At 37.1% G+C, this 19,635-nt stretch overlaps 1 protein-coding gene across 3 annotated transcripts in view; it reads left to right on the plus strand.

Moving 5' to 3' along the window:
- Nucleotides 1-440: 440 nt before the first annotated feature.
- The window catches only part of ARHGAP5 (Rho GTPase activating protein 5), a 74,974-nt gene continuing 55,779 nt past the window's right edge, over nt 441-19,635 (plus strand). For 2 of the 3 annotated variants that reach the window (XM_047075582.1, XM_047075584.1), the window contains exons 1-2: nt 731-841; nt 13,359-17,246. In XM_047075582.1, coding sequence (XP_046931538.1) covers nt 13,527-17,246 — 3,720 coding nt within the window. In that variant the 5' untranslated portion in view covers nt 731-841; nt 13,359-13,526. Of the gene's footprint in view, nt 460-730; nt 842-13,358; nt 17,247-19,635 lie in introns of those variants that run through there. The other variant, XM_047075583.1, reaches the window with a different exon arrangement.

The following is a 19,635-nucleotide window of genomic DNA, read 5'->3' on the forward strand; positions in this document are numbered from 1 at the left end:
GGAGGATGGGACGGAGGAGGAGAATACGGAGAAAGGGGAAAGCGGAGGAAAAATACCCACGCCAATGGGTAAAAGGGAAAAGGTGAGAAGGAATGGAGTAGGAGAGGGAACCAATGGGTGGGAGAGGCGGAGGAAGAAGGGGGAGGGGCAGAAGCCAATCGAGGAGCCCGGACGCGAGCGAGGACGCGGCCCCGCGCTTGCTCCCCTCCCTCCGGCCCAAGCGCTCGCGCCTTCCCAGGCTCCCCGGAGACGAGGGCAGGGGCGGGGCCCAGCCGGGCGCGCGGCGCGGGAGGCGCCGCGAGGTGAGGGCGGCGGGGGCGGGGAATTGTGGGGAGGGCGGTGCGGGCACGCGCGCGCGCGCGCCCCGTCGAGGCTGCGCCGCCGCTCCGCCCCCGGCCGGGTGTGTGGCTGCGCGCGCGCGCGTGCGTTCCGGCGGTGCGCGCCGGGAGAGATGCTGAGGTAAAGTTCGGGAGAGAGGGAGAGAGATCCGTCAGCGCGAGGGAGCCCGAGTGGCCGCCATTACTGAGCCCGGCGCGGCGGCGGGCACTGGGGAAGGGGGGAGGGACGGGGCCGCCGCTGGTGGCGGGAGGGAGGGAGGGAGGGTGGGTTACCCGGCAGCGGGAGCTGTAGGGCTTAAGGTTTCGGGGCGTGTGTGTTGGGGAGGGCGGGGGGAGGTGGCTGAGGGGACGCTGCGCTGGGTGAGCGCGCCGGGGAAGAGAGGCGAGCAGAGAGTGGAGGAGGAGGCGGCGGCGGCGGGAGCGCTCCCCAGGAATGTCGCTGCCGCCGCCACCGCCGGGGCCGCTGCCGTTGAGGAGGAGACGGAGGAGACCCACGGTGTTAGGTAGGACCTTGCCATCTCAGCCCCTCCGGGCCTGCCCGCTCGCCCCCTCCCCGACCGGGACCCTCCCGCCACCGGCTGCCCCGCTCGGTCGCCGCCGCCGGTTGTAACCAGTTCAAGGCGCTGGGGCCCCGCAGCCACGGAGGGGAGCCTGGCGCCGCGCTCGGTCCTCGCAGGCCGAGCGGGGAGCGGTTGCCGCGGGGGGGGGATACGGTCGGCGTGAAGGGCAGAGAGGCCGGGGGAGGGGGCGCTTTCTCCACAGGTGACGCGGCCGGGGTCGCTGGAGGCCTGGTTGTGGCCGGGGATCGCGCCGGCCCCGCCAGGCGTCCGCTCTCGCCCGCCGCCCTCACTTGCCCTGCTCTCCGATGGTACGTTGGGGAGGGAAGGTGGCGGTGTCTGTTGGCTGGGTTGCTGCTGTTAACGAGTTCCACCTGGAAGGGGGAGCGGGGGGGTGGGCGCATATTCATGGAAACACAATCTTCATTGCAAACTTAAGCGCTTTTCAGGGGGATCGGCCCTTTCACTTTTCCCCGATCTCCCCCACTCCAGGGTTCACTCCCTGGGTTCTGTTCACCAATTTCCCATCTGCTGCGAAAGCTCGGGCAAGGGTGTGAGAAGTTGCACTGCGCAACCAAAACACGGGAGTCTTCTGGGTTGACTGCGTCCGGCTTGAGGCTTTGATACTGAGTGCTTGCTAGAATAACCTTTAGATTCTTCCTCTGTTTCCACTAAAGAAAAGTATCGGGGTGGGGGTGGGGAACAGCGCGGGAGCGCGCGCGCACTTATCCACACATAAATACTCACTCCCTCACACCCTCCCTCTTCAGCGTTATTAGAAATGCAAGTGAGGTGGAGGCTGTGGGTGTAGCTGACGCCGAAAGGTGCTCGGAAGTAAAGGCAAACTATTGGGACGTTTGCTAAAATTCCGACAAAGTTGTAGGGAGACGCTTATACTTTTGCCATACGATAGAAATCCAGTTTTGGCTCATGCTTAATAAATGGGAATTTTAAGTGTTTTAAGTCTCGACCAAAATAGACCTACGTACGCCCGTTTTTAAGTTTAAATTCCTAAATATAATTTGCCTTTTTCTTTGTGATAGATAGGAAACGATGTCATTTTTTAAAACTACTCAGTTGTAAAACGGTGGAATACGTCGTTGTATTTACTGGTATTTGCTTATGCTGCCTTCTACAGGTGTGTGTGTGTGTGTGTGTGTGTGTGTGTGTGTGTGTGTGTGTGAGGGGTTTGCCGGCTTCACCTAAAACACCCAAAATCAGTACTCAGTTTGAAAGTATATGGGGGGGGGGGCGGAGGAGTTATTTGCATTGAATTCATTTGTATTCACTTCTGGAAATATTTCTCAAAATCTTCGTTTAAAATGGTTCTTTTCACAAAAATTTGATCCAGATGCAACATTTGGAAAAATATTTGGTTAAGATATATTAGTAAAATGTGTTTTGGAGATGTTTTACTGTCAATTTCACTTGACTTCACTATGATAAAACTGTATTCTTAATGAGTATTTTTAGATATACATACCATATAGGTAATCTACTACTAGACAGTTGCCAAATTAAGGTTTTATTTCCATTTTAAATTGCTTTCTCATTTTTCGCTCTTTCAAATTGACCCACATTTCCCATATGTGTAGTAGAGCAGAGGAAGAGAGTGTTAAGTGTGGATCACCAAAAAACTTGCACAGGCCTTGGAGCACTTTATGAGACTAAACGTACATGATTGAAAATCTGCGTAACCTATGTATTTAACTTTCAAGAAATAGCACTATTGATCTGACTGACTTAAAGCAGTCTTTAGTCAGAAGGACACAGATGACTAGATGACAGTTGATTTGGTTGTCATGTGTAGGCTACATTTTTTTAATCCACCTTAGCATATATTATTTTACCATTCTTTGTATATGTTAGTTATAAGAGCATTGGGGAATGGATCAGTTATACTTTGCTATAAGAAAGAATTGTTGCAGAATTCTGATATGTTTGTCATTTTTTAGTACCCCACTCCCATTTAAATTAGGGGTTTTTTTTGGTTTTGTTTTGTTTTTAAGGAGAGTGTGCAAGCGGAGGAGAGGGGCAGAGGGAGAGAGAGAAAGTCATAAGCAGGCTTCACACTAAGCTCAAAGCCAGACTTGGGACTCCATGCCACGACCCTGGGTCGTGACCTGAGCCGAAATCAGGAGTCGGATGCTCAGCCGACTGAGCCACCCAGGTGCCCCACTTTAGCAATTTAAAAAATGTATTCCAAAATTAATATCTTAATTCTGTCACATCTGTAAAATGTTTTAAGCCCCACACTTTTTTTTTTTTTTTTTTCTGTTGTAAAGCAGAGTTAGTACACTTAACCCTTTTGGAGAAAATAAATTATTTTGACCTTGAAAATTAAGATTTTTTTTTTTTGAGGAATAAAATACTGTGTTTGCATTACTTTTTTGGAAGTTGTGGTACAGCTTAGAATAATAGTTTTTAACTCATTTTTTTAATACTGAAGGAAAAGTTATGTCTCAGGAAGACTACTAAGCTTTTTCAACATTAGCAGGAGTTCGGGTAAGTGTTGCCTTTAGTATTCCTCACTTAAGTATGAAATGGCATAATACAAATTTTCTTGATAGCTACAGAGTAAGTTTCATTTGTTGCAACTTCAGTTTCCTTAGAAATTTTAAAAAGTATTAGAGCTGTAAGACCCATGATTTTTTTCTTCGCACACAAGAAGGTATGCAGAGAATATAATTGACTCAGGTGTTCTGCTTTAGTAGTATCGATGTTTCTAAAAAATGTTTGTAAAATACATTTAAAGTACACTAAGAAAATTTGGTTTTCTAAGAATGGTGAAGAAACCTTGATAAAGTCATTCATCATATGGTGACTTGAGTAAGCAAGCTTCTATTTGTTTAAATGCAGGTTGTAGTTAATCATTTTATCAAACCAGGAAAAACCATATTAGAAATTTAAAAAGTTCAGTGCTAAAAATATTAAGTATGAACTTTAACTCAATTGGTTTTAAAACTCTGGTACTTGAACCCCTTACGGATTTTTCCTGGATGGCATGAGACCTCCTTTGACAACCCACCCTCCCAAACCACAGTCACTTCTATTTTTGGTAAATCTATTGTACTTAAATATGAAAATTCCTTTGAAAAAAGAAATCTATGTGTAAAAGAAGGCCTTTGATTTGTTATTCATTAATTCATATTATCTTTATTTAGCATTTGCTGTGCGCCTGGCCTTGAGGATACCAAGATAAATTAGAGATTGTGTAGCTTGAGCTTTAGTTGACAAGGTAGTAACTATAAAGGAGTAAATACGTACAAGTACTAAGAGATGCAGAAAAGAGAACAACTATTTCTATCGGGGTCTCTTTGGGAATCGTTTACAGAAGAATTAATCATTTTAATTTGGATATATTAACTGCAAATAGAAGTTTGAGATGGTAAGCAAGGTTGATTTTTTTTTTCCCCCTGTATTTTGGAGGTTGCCTGTCCACAATACTTAGATTTGCAGTAAAAATAGATTATTAATGTTTGGTCATGTCTTTGCGTTGGACTCCTTAGAACTATTACTTGGGAATAAGAGTTATGAATAACTTTATAATTTTAGGGTTAAAATATGACCCGTATGTGTCTCTTGGTTAGATTCTACAGCTTTCATCATGAAGAGTTAATGGTAAAAGTGAATTTTCATTTTTCTAGCTTCATATTAGATTTAGCATATTTTATTCCTGAACAATAATTTATTGAGCAGCTATGGCACTGTAAGTGATACAAGGAAATATAAAATATTACTCCCTTAAAAGAGCTTATAGCTTTGTTGGAAAGAGAGCTGGACAATTTAGCAATGGTTAGATGCCAGCTCAACATAGAGTAGAAGGAGCCATATAGAAGGCAGGACATACTGATTTAAAAATCAGTGTAAAGGAATTAGATAAAAAAGATAAGATTTGGAAATTGAAGAGGATTGGAATAAGTAAGGAAAAAACAACTAGATAAGTTAATGACCTTGTAGACCAAAAGCACAGGGAAGTGAGGATAGGTTGGCAGGTGAGAGGAAAATATAAGGTAAAAATGTAAGAGCATCAGTTTGTACCTTTTGAGAAAAACTGAAAGATGTGGGGAAAAGTTAATAGGTTAGATAGAAGGTTAATAGAAGGAGTGATGGGGAAAGAAACAATTTTTGCGTTACTATTTATCCTCTTTGCTGTATTTGGCATTACCAGCAGCCTTGAAAGAAGTTGTACGTTGGTTCTGATAGTTTGTTAGTTCTCTTCCCGTTTATCATATGTTCTTCCTGATCCAAAATTTTGTTTCTTTCCATACTTAACTTTTCAAAGCCAAATAATAGCTCTTTTTATTTACTTATTTTTATTTTGGTTGACAGTTTATAGAACTAGTGGAAAATTAACATTCCTATATGATCTGAGCTTTGAAAAATCCAGATTTGCTACTCTTCTTTGTTGACTAAGTAATTACTTAGATGTTTTTTATAAGAGTAGTAAATGATCTCTTACATAATTTTCTTAAGGTTATGATCTTCAAATTTATGTTGCTAATCTTGATGTTGCCTTATTTCATTTCTTTATTTTGATTTTTCTTCAGAAATACTGTCACCTGAAACTCAAGTGATACTACCGTCTGTTGCTGAAACTGAGTTTTTCATTAAGAAACATTGACTCATTTGTCTTTATTATCATTAGCAGCCAGTCACCAAATTCTTTTTTCTTGGATTGCTCTTTTCATTTCTGTGATAGTTCAGGTGTTTCAAGTCTCCAGTATTTGTCCATCTCTTGGGCTTTGTGCCTCAGCAAATCTAATTTTGTATTCCACTGCTAGTTTATAATGGCTTCCTATTGCTTATTACAAGGTTTAACTCCTGCTTGCCCTTGAAGACCTTCTTATTGTTGTACCATTTATATTCAGAAATAAGTGAAATAAGAAATAAGTCTACTTTTCATCGTGACAGCTATGCTCAACCACTCCACCCTAATCACACACCTAGAATTACTTCTTTTTAAAATTCAAATCCAGTCTATTTTTCAGAGTTGCCTCCAGTCCTTTCTCTACTCTGAAACTTAATCTATTCCAGGAGTTTCCAAGTTATGACCCTTGGACCAGATCTGGTCTTTTGCTTCTGTATAATGGCTTTTTACATTTTGAAATGGTTAAGAAAACAGTTAAAAGAATAATATGTGTGATATGTTAAAGTTATATGAAATTCAAATTTTAGTTCTCAGACACAACCATGGTCATTCACTGAAGTATGGTCAATGGCTGTTTTTGCGCTATGACCACAGAGTTGGATTGTTCTAACAGACACCGTATGGACGCAAAGTCTAAAATATTTACTGTTTGGCCTTGTGCAGAAAAAAGTTTTCCAAACCCTGATCTATTCCAACTTGCACTGATCTTTCATTTTTTTGAATTCCTATTGCACTTACCAATTCCATGGTATAACACATTGTCTTTGTCTTCTCAGTTATGGTGCTGTAAAGTTTCTTTAAAAACAGTGGAGGAGGTACTTTTAAGCCTCCCCCCCCCCCAATATATACCTTCTTTTTAGTCTATACATCTTCCTGAGATTCTTATTCAGCCTCTTAATGTTCCCATCACGGAGAAAGTTGTTAAGCCTTATTTAATGTAGTTTGTATCATGAAAATAATGATTTCCCTCTGGTATAGCATTATAATTTTGAATGTGAAATCATGCCCTTCCCTTTACTTCTCTGTTTTCTCCAAAGCGAGAAGACTCAGACTCTGGAAGGGAGGTGAACATTTTCATAGTGCCAGCTTAGTGGACTTTCCTGCATATACCTTTGTACCCTCAAAACTTCTGACATAAAGCTGAGCAGATAGTGGTAACCACAGTAAATACTTAATGGATTGTTTACATAGGTTGATATAAATCAGGCGACCTTTGGTTCTTCTGTTTTCACCGGAGTGAGGAAATGGTCTAGAAAGAGTTCAGAATAACTTTCATACCAAGGCGTGGGACATAACATGTTGTTAGAGGAAAGTGTCGATTAAATAATAGGGTAGGCAGTAATTCTGTTTGGAAATATTTTAGGTCATTGGTTTTCAAATATTTTATGCAGTGAAACTTTTTTCAAAGAATAAATATTTGAAATATCAAAAGATAAAAATGAATGAAAACAGAATTATCTTTACTGAGTAGGGCTTGGGGAGGGAGCTCCGGAGTACTGCCTACTTGGACCCTCCTGGAAATACTTCCATTGAGCCTTCAGGCTTGCCTAATTTGTGTTAACCAGCAAACTGTTGGTCTTGGACAAATCTGGACTTTTTATATTAGAATATTATGCTATACTAATAGACTTAGGGCCCATAGCATTGTGCAATTTTTGTTAATTTTGACTACAAATACGACTTCAGTGGTTTAGGATCTGAGTTTGAAGACTGGTCCAATTACTCATCAAATATTTGAGCAGCCAGTTTGTGTCAGGCACTGTTTAGGGTGTTGGGAATGTGGTAAAAACAACAACAAAATCTCCATTCTAACGTAGTTTAATTCTAAATCCTAACCAGGATATGCTTCCAGGTTATTTAGTCACTACATAAATTGTTGAAATTTTTAATAGATTCTCTTCATTCACTTGATTATAATCTTGTGTAAAGACCAATTCACTGGAATGATGTCTTTAGTGTTCCTTTCAACCTTAAGATTATGTGCTTATGTGGTAGAATTCTTGGTCAAAGAAAATGTTGTGGAATATAATTGACTCTTCTACAAGTATTACATTGTTAAATGACTTAACTATTGTATATGTTAAAATGGCTTTTTCATTTCCTCTTCTAGTTTTTCGCTAATAATAAATTTGTTAATTAATAAATTTGTTACTGAGAATAAGAATTAAGTAATACTGTATCAATATTGTACCATATTCATCTTTAGTAAATCAGTTGATAACTTTTATTAAGCTAGGTTACATCACCTGAGACTGTGAAATATATGACAGTCTTCGGGCTCCGATCTGTCTTTTCTCAAATATTTGATTATGTAAGAAATAACTTTGTTTGACTTAAAGAAGCTGGAGCACGTAATTACAAAGATCCTTCTGTTTAGTTCTGGAAAATGTAATTTCTTATAATATTTCTGATTCTAAAAGTTTCAAAAATTAGGGCTAAATGTATTATAGATCATAGTCTTTATTCTGGTGGCTTAAGTTTTGACTGTTTTTGGAATCTTGAAATAAATGTGCATTTCTTCCATTAGTAGCTTTAGATTAATATATTACAGTGCTTATTCAGTAAACAAATGTGCTTTCCTCTTTTTTTGACCAAAGAATTAAGAACATTTTGATTTTAATATTTATTAGCATTCATGCATTTATTGAGTACTAAGTAGGAGGCACTGTTGGAATCTTGTGGAATATATTGATGAAATAAAGATTTATGCCTTTGTGGATCTTTGTTAAATCTGGAGTAGGGGTGGGGAGAGGGATAGAGTCTAATGACAAGTAAATAAGTTGCAAGTAAATTAGGAGGCAAGGTGGACTTTGGAAGTTATTAGGAAAAGTAAGTGTAAAGGCAGAGGCATGCTTAGCATGTTAAGAAACTGTGTTAGTGTTCCTCAGTGTGTTTAGAGCAGAATGAGTGTGGGAGAATATATGAGAGTAGGTCAAAGAATAAGATAGGTTTGGAGAAGGCAGATCTTATGCCATAGAAAGGATTTGACTTTTAGGAGCCACTGGAGGTTTTCGGACCTAAGAATGGGAAGCTCTGACTTTCGTTTTAAAAGAAACTCTGGCTGCTCTGATAGTGATAGGGGAAGGGGAGCAGGAGTGGAAGCACGGAGATTAATTGGGAAGCCTTGGAATAATCTAGGGCCAGATATGATGGTGGATGGGTCAGATTAGAGCACTAAATGTAATGAAAAGTGATAAATTCTAGATATATTATGAAGATAGGACCAACAGGAATTTCCTGACATGGTGTAATAACTTAAAAGTGTAAAATAATTAAGATATCACACCTTTTATCTATGAATGCAGAAGTTTTGTGAGAAGATAGAAAACAAAGTTTTAGTTTAAATCCAGAATTACTAAGAATTTATTTTTTTCAGTTTCCTAGATTCCTTGTAGAACTTAAAAAGCTTTTGTTTTTGTTTTTCATGGAAAGCCACTTCATGTTATTAAAACTCGATTAAGAGGAACAAGTTGTGTTTGAATGACTTAGTAAAATATCTTTGAAAACTTAGTTGTATAGATCGCTTCATTTCTGAGACAATTGTAGGGACCACTCAAGAAGAATATTAGGCAAATAGTTGCTCTCTCCCTCCAACTCTCTCATCAACTGTAGCTCCACTGAAGTTAAACGTTTTTCGTTAATTTCTGTGAAGATACTTAATCTAAACATTTCCTTGAAATGGTTATAAGGTAAACTTAAAGGCAGAATGAGAAAGAAACTGCATTGCAAACATAAAAAGCAGTAGTCCTGCTTAAGAAAATAAAGATGGGTCATCCAGAGACTCATTTTAACTGGATTGCTTTGAGTAGGTCATTGCTACTTTTGTCTTGGTTCCTTCATGGGTATAAAAATATGAGAAAATGAGAACAAGTTATATGAAAGAAAGTCACACCAAAAATCAGAAAGATGTAGGAATCAACATTATCAGATATTACCATTACACATATCTGAAAGGAATTTTCAAATTAAATTGAATAATCTGCGTATATATATTAGCCATTAGTTTATTACTGGGAGCACACAAAAAAAGAAAGGATTTTTTTTTTTTTTTTTTTTTTTTTTTTTTAAGCACAGAAGAAAACTGCCTCAGTTGGTTAATGGACAGGAATTTTGACCTGGATGTTGAGGGCCAGAAGGTAATTATGTAAGTATATACTATCCAGGTGTCTGAAATTAAATGCCCTTATAACCTATTACAGTCAACCTCATGAAAGCTATCTTTCTCCCATGAGGTGGTAATACCATACTCACCTAAACAAATAGCAAAATGTTTTGGATGACCGGTGACAGTTTTTTTTTTCCCTAGTCTATGGTTTCTCAAACTTTTTTAAAATCTGAAAACATTTTTTATTACTATATTTTATTTTATTTTTTAACATTTATTCATTTTTTTTGAGAGAGAGAGAGAGAGGGGGAGAATGTGAGTGAATGGGGGAGGGGCAGAGAGCCAGGGAGACACAGAATCCAAAGCAGTCTCCAGACTCTGAGCTGTCAGCACGAACCATGAGATCATGACCTGAGCTGAAGTTAGAAGCTTGACGGACTGAACCACCCAGGCGCCCCTGAAAACATTTTTATTAAATTAGGGCTTTTGAAAAAAAATTAAAAATCTTTTGGGTTAAGTAAACTTCTAAATTAGATAAAGAGTGCACTGCTTTGATGAGAGATTTGGAGGGAGAGAGCAACTATTTGCCCGGTATTCTTTTCTACCTGTAGGTGAAAGAATTTTCCATCATTGTTTGAAAATCACTATGGTGACTCATGACATAAAGCTCTGCAGCTGACTTCATAATACCAGCAGGTAGCCTTCTTGAAAGAAGAACATGGATGTTACTTAAGTGTCTAATTGATAGTTTACTGTGAATTTGGTGTGAAAACCATAAATGTCATGTAGAGCTACCTTATTTCTAATTTAAACTTTAATATTCATGATTCAAAGCCTGCCACTATCAAATTTATTAGGATGTGTAGAAGCCTCATTATAAAATTTGATATAATAGTTTTATTTCTCATTAGATAAGAAGCTTTCCATTTTTCACTGACCTGTGAAAGGGTGGTAACTTCATGCCTTCACTCATCTTCTTTTAATTTTAAGACCCTTTTCTTTCTGAAATTTTTATTTTTAATGTTTCTTTATTTTTGAGAGGGAGAGCTCAGGTAGGGGGGCAGAGAGAAGGGGACAGAGGATCCAAATTGGTTCTGTGCTGATAGCAGTGAGCCTCATACAAGGCTCGAACTTGTTAACTGCGAGATCATGACCTGAGCTGAAGTCGGACGCTCAGCCAACTGAGCCACCCAGATGTCCCTGTGAAACTTTTAAAATACATTCTACGATAAGAGTGTTTTCATTTCTGCTTACACTCTATAGCTTAAGATAGAAAGCTACCTCAGTATTTTGAGGTACATGCTGTAGGAGAGCAGAAACGTGTCTGTTAATGTTTGGGTAAGCATATATGAGGAATGAATAGTGACTGTTAAGGCAAGGGATTAGGTTTGTAGTTGAGAATTTTCTATAATACTTAGGTTCATATGACAATGTACTGTTACTTTTCTGTTAACTTTGTGTCTCTTAAACTGGAAGGCAGGGGACAGTCTTAACATGCTTTGAATTGCTTAGTTTTCAGAATAGATGTTTGTTTAATAAAGAGCCATATGTAGTGCTAGTGTTTATGCTGTTGAACATGAAAATTCCCCAAAGTAATCACTAGGTAGGTTTTCTTTTGATGTACATTTTAAAGAGTATTGTCTGCAGTTTTCTGCTTTTCTAGTAAGACGAAAGGATTCTATTCCTTGTTTTCGATTTTTTTCTTAATTGTTAGTTATGGAATCATTGTGTTGTTTTCCCAAACTAATTTCCTTTTGCCTTTTTATCACTGTATATAATGTTGTTATCCAGTTCATTCACTGTGTTTTCTTACCAGTAAATACAAATATTCTTTTACACAGTTTAGGTAAAGAAAGTTAAACTTGTGCTAGGTGTAAATACCCAATTTGACCAGATTAAGATTTTTTAAAAGGTTTATTAATGAAAAAGAGTTAATAGGATTGGAGGGACTGCCCCAATTTCTCTTACTTCTAGTTATCATATACATTGCTGCCAGATAAATTTTTTTAAATCACAGGTCTGACCAGATCATTTTTTTGAAAAAATCCTTGACAGTTTCACTGGTTCTAAGAATCAAATTAATAAACAGAACTAATGCTTATTAAACCCTTTGTTGGCTAGGTGCTTAACATTTAAAAAAATGATTTACTTCTTAAATTTGTATAGATACACAGCCCCATTTTATAGATGGGGAAAACATGTATCAAAGCAGTTTTGGTTTTACTGTTGTCACAAACTCAAATAGATTTGAAAGAACTTTAACTATTTGTGTTGCTTTTTCTACATAGGATTATTTTATTAGGAAAGTGAATCTAGTAAATGCTTTGTTTGAATGTCATATGGCAGATGCTAGTATTTATAGTTGAGGCTAATAGAATAAAGTACATGAATACAAAAATCTGAAATTTTACTTTTTAATATTATTTTACCAGAAATGTTAGTCATAATTCTGAATTACAATTTCTGTTACTCATTAGTTGTTAGTATAGTAAATGTACAGTATATTTTGAATAAATGTTTACTTGCATTTGAGGTCAGTGTAGAAGCCAGGTATTTGGGGCAAGTGGTGGTTCTTTTCTTTGTATTTTTTCTCTATGTACTTTATTTTGTTTGAACGGAAGATAATTTTCACATATGTTGATGTCCAAATGATATATTGCTTTTAATTCAACCTCAAAAGAATGAGGAATCTATAAATAAGATTATTCTAAAAGACTGATTCATTGCTTCCACATAAATAACCTAAATTAAATTGCATGTAGTTCTTCCAGGTTATTTAATGTTGCTAGTGTATCAAATACTTGTAGAAGATTATCTCAAATATATAATCTCCAAATTCTTTAGCTTACTGCTACTTAAAATGTGGTCCATGAGCTTTTTGTAGCTACTCTTAGAGGAAATAAATACAGAAATCAAGAACATTTAGAAATAATTTGACAGTGGTGTTATGTCTCTTCAGTCTAATAATTGGGGCTTGGATTTTTAAAAAACTGCATTTACTGCATTTTGCAAAATTGAACGTGCAGATATGAAATAAAAATTGATCCTTTGATAGTTTGAGAAACTTTGGTCTGGTTAAATACTCTCAGTATTTGTATTAACTGTCCATTTCTACTTACCTATTGAAGTGTGTGAATATTTTAAATTTGTTTTTGGGCATAAAATTTTATAGATTTCACAGGAGCATGTTGAAACTTTATGAAAAATTTTATTTAATTCTAACATCTTGCTAAATTTGTATGAAATTCCATTTTAGGGAACAAGTTTTGGGGAATAATGTAATAGAAAGCAGGTTGTTTTGAAAGTTGTGAGGGAGTTGTTAAGGCAACTAGTTGCTTTAGTTATCAGCAAACATACCTCCAGTCACAGAAGGCAGGAAAATTGAGGGAGGGGAAAGGACTAGTTGTTTCTTCAAACTTCTAGGAAGGAATAGAGACAAAACGCACATTTGGTCAGTAGGGGCTTAGTTTAAAGCTTGTGAAACATTAAATTTTGTATGTAATTATTTTAATTATTAGATTTCTCTTAAATTTTGAAGTCCGGTTGCATTTATAATGGTAAATCATAAGCAGTGTTTAATGGTGGTTTCAAACCTAAAATACATGTAACATTAATATCCATAGTGCTTTGTTACGAACATCTGTAGTATGTATATAATTTAATATGTAATTCCTGATTAAGTTTTGTCCTTTTTCTCCTCTTTCTAGGAAGATGATTGTTATGATCTTGAAGACCTTTCTGCATAGAAATGAGGGAAGTACAAAGAACCAAATATAGTTCTGAACTTTCGGATCTGTATTTTGAGATGATTTTATTTTCAGAATGAGAAGTATATCTGGTTATCTTTATGAATGTAGAGACATGAGAAGAGAGTTATGATGGCAAAAAACAAAGAGCCTCGCCCCCCATCCTATACGATCAGTGTAGTTGGACTCTCTGGGACTGAAAAAGACAAAGGTAACTGTGGAGTTGGAAAGTCTTGTTTGTGCAATAGATTTGTACGCTCAAAAGCAGATGAATATTACCCAGAGCATACTTCTGTGCTTAGCACCATTGACTTTGGAGGACGAGTAGTAAACAATGATCACTTTTTGTACTGGGGTGACATAACACAAAATGGTGAAGATGGAGTAGAATGCAAAATTCATGTCATTGAACAAACAGAGTTCATTGATGACCAGACTTTCTTGCCTCATCGGAGTACGAATTTGCAACCATATATAAAACGTGCAGCTGCCTCTAAATTGCAGTCAGCAGAAAAACTAATGTACATTTGCACTGATCAGCTGGGCTTGGAACAAGACTTTGAGCAGAAGCAAATGCCCGAAGGGAAGCTCAATGTAGATGGGTTTTTACTGTGCATTGATGTGAGTCAGGGATGCAATAGGAAGTTTGATGATCAACTTAAATTTGTGAATAATCTTTTTGTCCAACTATCAAAATCAAAAAAGCCTGTAATAATAGCAGCAACTAAATGTGATGAGTGCGTGGATCATTATCTTAGAGAAGTTCAGGCATTTGCTTCAAACAAAAAGAACCTTCTTGTAGTGGAAACATCAGCACGATTTAATGTCAACATCGAGACATGTTTCACTGCACTGGTACAAATGTTGGATAAAACTCGTGGCAAACCTAAAATTATTCCCTATCTGGATGCTTATAAAACACAGCGACAACTTGTTGTCACAGCAACAGATAAGTTTGAAAAACTTGTGCAGACTGTGAGAGATTATCATGCAACTTGGAAAACTGTTAGTAATAAATTAAAAAATCATCCTGATTATGAAGAATACATCAACTTAGAGGGAACAAGAAAGGCCAGAAATACATTCTCAAAACATATAGAACAACTTAAACAAGAACACATAAGAAAAAGGAGAGAAGAATATATAAATACTTTACCAAGAGCTTTTAATACTCTTTTGCCAAACTTAGAAGAGATTGAACATTTGAATTGGTCAGAAGCTTTGAAGTTATTGGAAAAGAGAGCAGACTTTCAGTTATGTTTTGTGGTGCTAGAAAAAACACCTTGGGATGAAACTGACCATATAGACAAAATTAATGATAGACGAATCCCATTTGACCTCCTGAGCACTTTAGAAGCTGAGAAAGTCTATCAGAACCATGTACAACATCTAATATCAGAGAAAAGAAGGGTAGAAATGAAGGAAAAATTCAAAAAGACTTTGGAAAAAATTCAGTTCATTTCACCTGGGCAGCCGTGGGAAGAAGTTATGTGCTTTGTTATGGAGGATGAAGCCTTCAAGTACATCACAGAGGCTGATAGCAAAGAGGTGTATGGTAGGCATCAGCGAGAAATAGTTGAAAAAGCCAAAGAAGAGTTTCAGGAAATGCTTTTTGAGCACTCTGAACTTTTTTATGATTTAGATCTTAATGCAACACCTAGTTCAGATAAAATGAGTGAAATTCATACAGTTTTGAGTGAAGAACCTAGATATAAAGCTTTACAGAAACTTGCACCTGATAGGGAATCTCTTCTACTTAAGCACATAGGGTTTGTTTATCACCCCACTAAAGAAACCTGTCTTAGTGGCCAAAATTGTACAGACATTAAAGTAGAGCAATTACTTGCCAGTAGTCTTTTGCAGTTGGATCATGGCCGCTTACGGTTGTATCATGATAGTACCAATATAGATAAAGTTAACCTTTTCATTTTAGGGAAGGATGGCCTTGCCCAAGAACTAGCAAATGAGATAAGAACACAATCCACTGATGATGAATATGCCTTAGATGGAAAAATTTATGAACTTGATCTTCGGCCAGTTGATGCCAAGTCGCCTTACTTCTTAAGTCAGTTGTGGACTGCTGCCTTTAAACCACATGGGTGCTTCTGTGTATTTAATTCCATTGAGTCACTGAATTTTATTGGGGAATTTATTGGAAAAATAAGAACTGAAGCTTCTCAGATCAGAAAAGATAAATACATGGCAAATCTTCCATTTACATTAATTCTGGCTAATCAGAGAGATTCCATGAGTAAGAATCTACCAATTCTCAGGCACCAAGGGCAACAGTTGGCAAACAAGTTACAATGTCCTTTTGTAGATGTACCTCCTGGTACATATCCTCGTAAATTTAATGAAACCCAAATAAAGCAAGCTCTAAGAGGAGTATTAGAATCAGTTAAGCATAATTTAGATGTGGTGAGCCCAGTTCCCACCAGTAAGGATGTATCAGAAGCTGACTTGAGAATTGTCATGTGTGCCATGTGTGGTGATCCCTTTAGTGTGGATCTTATTCTTTCACCGTTCCTTGATTCTCATTCTTGTAGTGCTGCTCAAGCTGGACAGAATAATTCCCTAATGCTTGATAAAATCATTGGTGAAAAAAGGAGGCGAATACAGATCACAATATTATCATACCATTCTTCAATTGGGGTAAGGAAAGATGAACTAGTTCATGGGTATATATTAGTTTATTCTGCCAAACGGAAAGCGTCAATGGGAATGCTTCGAGCATTTCTATCAGAAGTTCAAGACACCATTCCTGTACAGCTGGTGGCAGTTACTGACAGCCAAGCAGATTTTTTTGAAAATGAGGCTATCAAGGAGTTAATGACTGAAGGCGAACACATTGCAACTGAGATCACTGCTAAGTTTACAGCACTGTATTCTTTATCTCAATATCATCGACAAACTGAGGTCTTTACACTGTTTTTCAGTGATGTTCTAGAGAAAAAAAATATGATAGAAAATTCCTATTTATCTGATAATACAAGGGAATCAACCCATCAAAGTGAGGATGTTTTTCTACCATCTCCCAGAGACTGTTTCCCCTATAACAACTACCCTGATTCAGATGATGATACAGAAGCACCACCTCCTTATAGTCCGATTGGGGATGATGTACAGTTGCTTCCAACACCTAGTGACCGTTCCAGATACAGATTAGATTTAGAAGGAAATGAATATCCTATTCATAGCACCCCAAACTGTCATGACCATGAACGCAACCATAAAGTGCCTCCACCTATTAAACCTAAACCAGTTGTACCTAAGACAAATGTGAAAAAACTGGATCCAAACCTCTTAAAAACAATTGAAGCTGGTATTGGTAAAAATCCAAGAAAACAGACTTCCCGGGTACCTTTGGCACATCCTGAAGATATGGATCCTTCAGATAACTATGCGGAACCCATTGACACAATTTTCAAACAGAAGGGCTATTCTGATGAGATATATGTTGTCCCAGATGATAGTCAGACTCGCATTATTAAAATTCGAAACTCATTTGTAAATAACACCCAAGGAGATGAAGAAAATGGATTTTCTGATAGAACCTCAAAAAGTCATGGGGAAAGGAGGCCTTCAAAATACAAATATAAATCTAAAACCCTGTTTAGTAAAGCCAAGTCGTACTATAGAAGAACACATTCAGATGCAAGTGATGATGAGGCTTTCACCACTTCTAAAACAAAAAGAAAAGGAAGACATCGTGGAAGTGAAGAAGATCCACTTCTTTCTCCTGTTGAAACTTGGAAAGGTGGTATTGATAATCCTGCAATCACTTCAGACCAGGAATTAGATGATAAGAAAATGAAGAAGAAAACCCACAAAGTAAAAGAAGATAAGAAGGTAAGTTTAGCTTATAAAACTTTACTAAACACTAATAATGTTTATGAAGATGTTTGTTTTGCCTTTTAAAATACATATTTTTAAAGGTAACGAATTGAATATTATTGAGAACTTAGGCTGCATTATGTCATTCGGTAAATAATTAGCTCTTTTTAATGTTTTTAGTATTTTGTGAGGGTGAATTATTTTCATTACTTTTTAAATTGCATTATTTTTTACTTGTGTCTTTAGAAGTTTGAATTCTTATTCTTCAGTGTAATTATTCTAGGTGAATATGCTTATTTTCCTTTTAGAAACGGAGATATAAAGTGATTTTGCTCTTTTTTTTGTTTTTACATATCCCATTTATCTTTTTGCCTTCTTGACCTAGCAGTTTTGCAAAATTAATTTGACCTACCAGTATCAAAGATACTAAAATATAATTAATAATTTGTAATATTGGAAATTCTTCGCAATTTTGGAATTTACAGTTCCAGGAAGCTTCTTTGTGGATGGTGGTGTAATGCCTAAAGACATGCAGAAAGGTTTCTGAAGTTTGAATTGTAACGTTCTGACCAAATAGCAATACAGTATCCATTTTCAGTAGATATTAATTTACCTGATGGTATTAAGCATTAAAAGCTTAAATATGTATGCTATTAAAGTTATAATTAATAATTTTAATTAGATCTTTATCACAGTGGTACCTTAGCACCTTTACTTCCAGTACTCTTTGACTCTTGAGTGTGCATAAACTTTCTTCAGATTTTTTATGGTTTTAAGATAGTCTTTCAGCAGGCTTTCATTGTCCATGTTGGTAATTTTTTCATCAGTTATGTATGTCCATCATCTTAGTACATATTTACTGCAGGTACTCACAACACATGCTACTAGCTAACGATCTTTCATACTCAGCTATTAATCACTAGTTTTTACTATACATTTTATCACCACCAAAAGACTTCAGCATTTTTTCTTAGGTTATTAAAACTACTTAATGCATATTAACAAAAATAAAGCATTTACAGCCTTTCCATTTTAAATTGCTTTTGTGTATATGTGTGTTATTTTTCTATTTTTGATCATAAGTTTACTTAGTTGTTTTGGTAACTTTTTTTTTTTTTTAATTTTTTTTTTTTTTAACGTTTATTTATTTTTGAGATAGAGACAGAGCGTGAACGGGGGAGGGTTAGAGAGAGAGGGAGACACAGAATCTGAAACAGGCCCCGGGCTCTGAGCTGTCAGCACAGAGCCTGACGCGGGGCTCGAACTCACAGACTGTGAGATCATGACCCGAGCTGAAGTCGGACGCTCAGTCGACTGAGCCACCCAGGCGCCCCGGTAACTTTTTATTATAATTTCAACTTGGAGAATAGTTGCAGGAAGGATAAAAGCTTTTGTATATTCTTTACTGAGATTTACCCTCAGGAAGCATTTTGTCCTGCTTCCTTGACCTATTTGATGTGTGTGTGTGTATTGAGGTTTATTGTTTTGAGCCCTTTGAGATTAAATTGGAGATGTTGGACTCTTTCTACCATTAAATACTTTATTTTGTGAGAACAAGAACATTCTCTTAAATAGTAACAGTACAGATACCAAAATGAGGAAATTTAATGATGGTGTAGTACTATTAGTTAATATACAATCTATGAGCAAACACTTAGGTTTTCAACATCTTTCTCAATAGTTTTCTTTATATTTCCCCATTATTCCTAATTTTTATTTAGTTGCAGTAGTAGTGTATATGTGCTTTTTTATTTTTTTCACTTAGTTGTATTTTTCCATATTGCTCCATAGTATTTCAGTTAATACCTTTACTTATTACATTGTTTTCCATTTAACAAATTGTTTTAAAACTGGGTGGCTAGGCTTCTAGGTTTTTAATTTTGCTATCATTTTTTTATTGCAGTGGCCAATTTGCATGAAAGATTGTTCTTTTTAGATTATTTTCTTTTTTAAATGTTTTATTTTTGAGAGAGAGAGCATGCGAGTGAGCACGGGGAGGGGCAGAGAGAGAAGGAGACCTAGAATCTGAAGCAGGCTCCAGGTTCTGAGCTGTCAGCACAGAGCCTGATGTGGGGCCCAAACCCACGAACTGTGAGATCATAACCTGAGCTGAAGTCAGACATTTAACATACTGAGCCACCCAGGCACCCCTAGGTCATTTCTTTAGGGTAAACATGTTCAACAATTGAATTCCAAAGACTTAAATGACTCGATATTTATTATTACTATAGTTACTTTAGTGTTAATTTCTTAACTGTGACCACTGTGAGGAAGGAATATACCAAATTTGTATTTATATTCTGAAATTTTAGCACATTACCTGATTTCAGTTAGTTTAGTAATAATATTCCTTGAATTAAATGTTTCTCATACATGATTTGTCTTACATAGTCACTTAAGTATA

This window comes from Lynx rufus, unplaced genomic scaffold (assembly GCF_022079265.1).
Source record: "Lynx rufus isolate CCGP_SWC_20201006 ecotype Redwood Valley unplaced genomic scaffold, mLynRuf1.p SCAF_13, whole genome shotgun sequence".
NCBI lineage: Eukaryota > Metazoa > Chordata > Mammalia > Carnivora > Felidae > Lynx > Lynx rufus.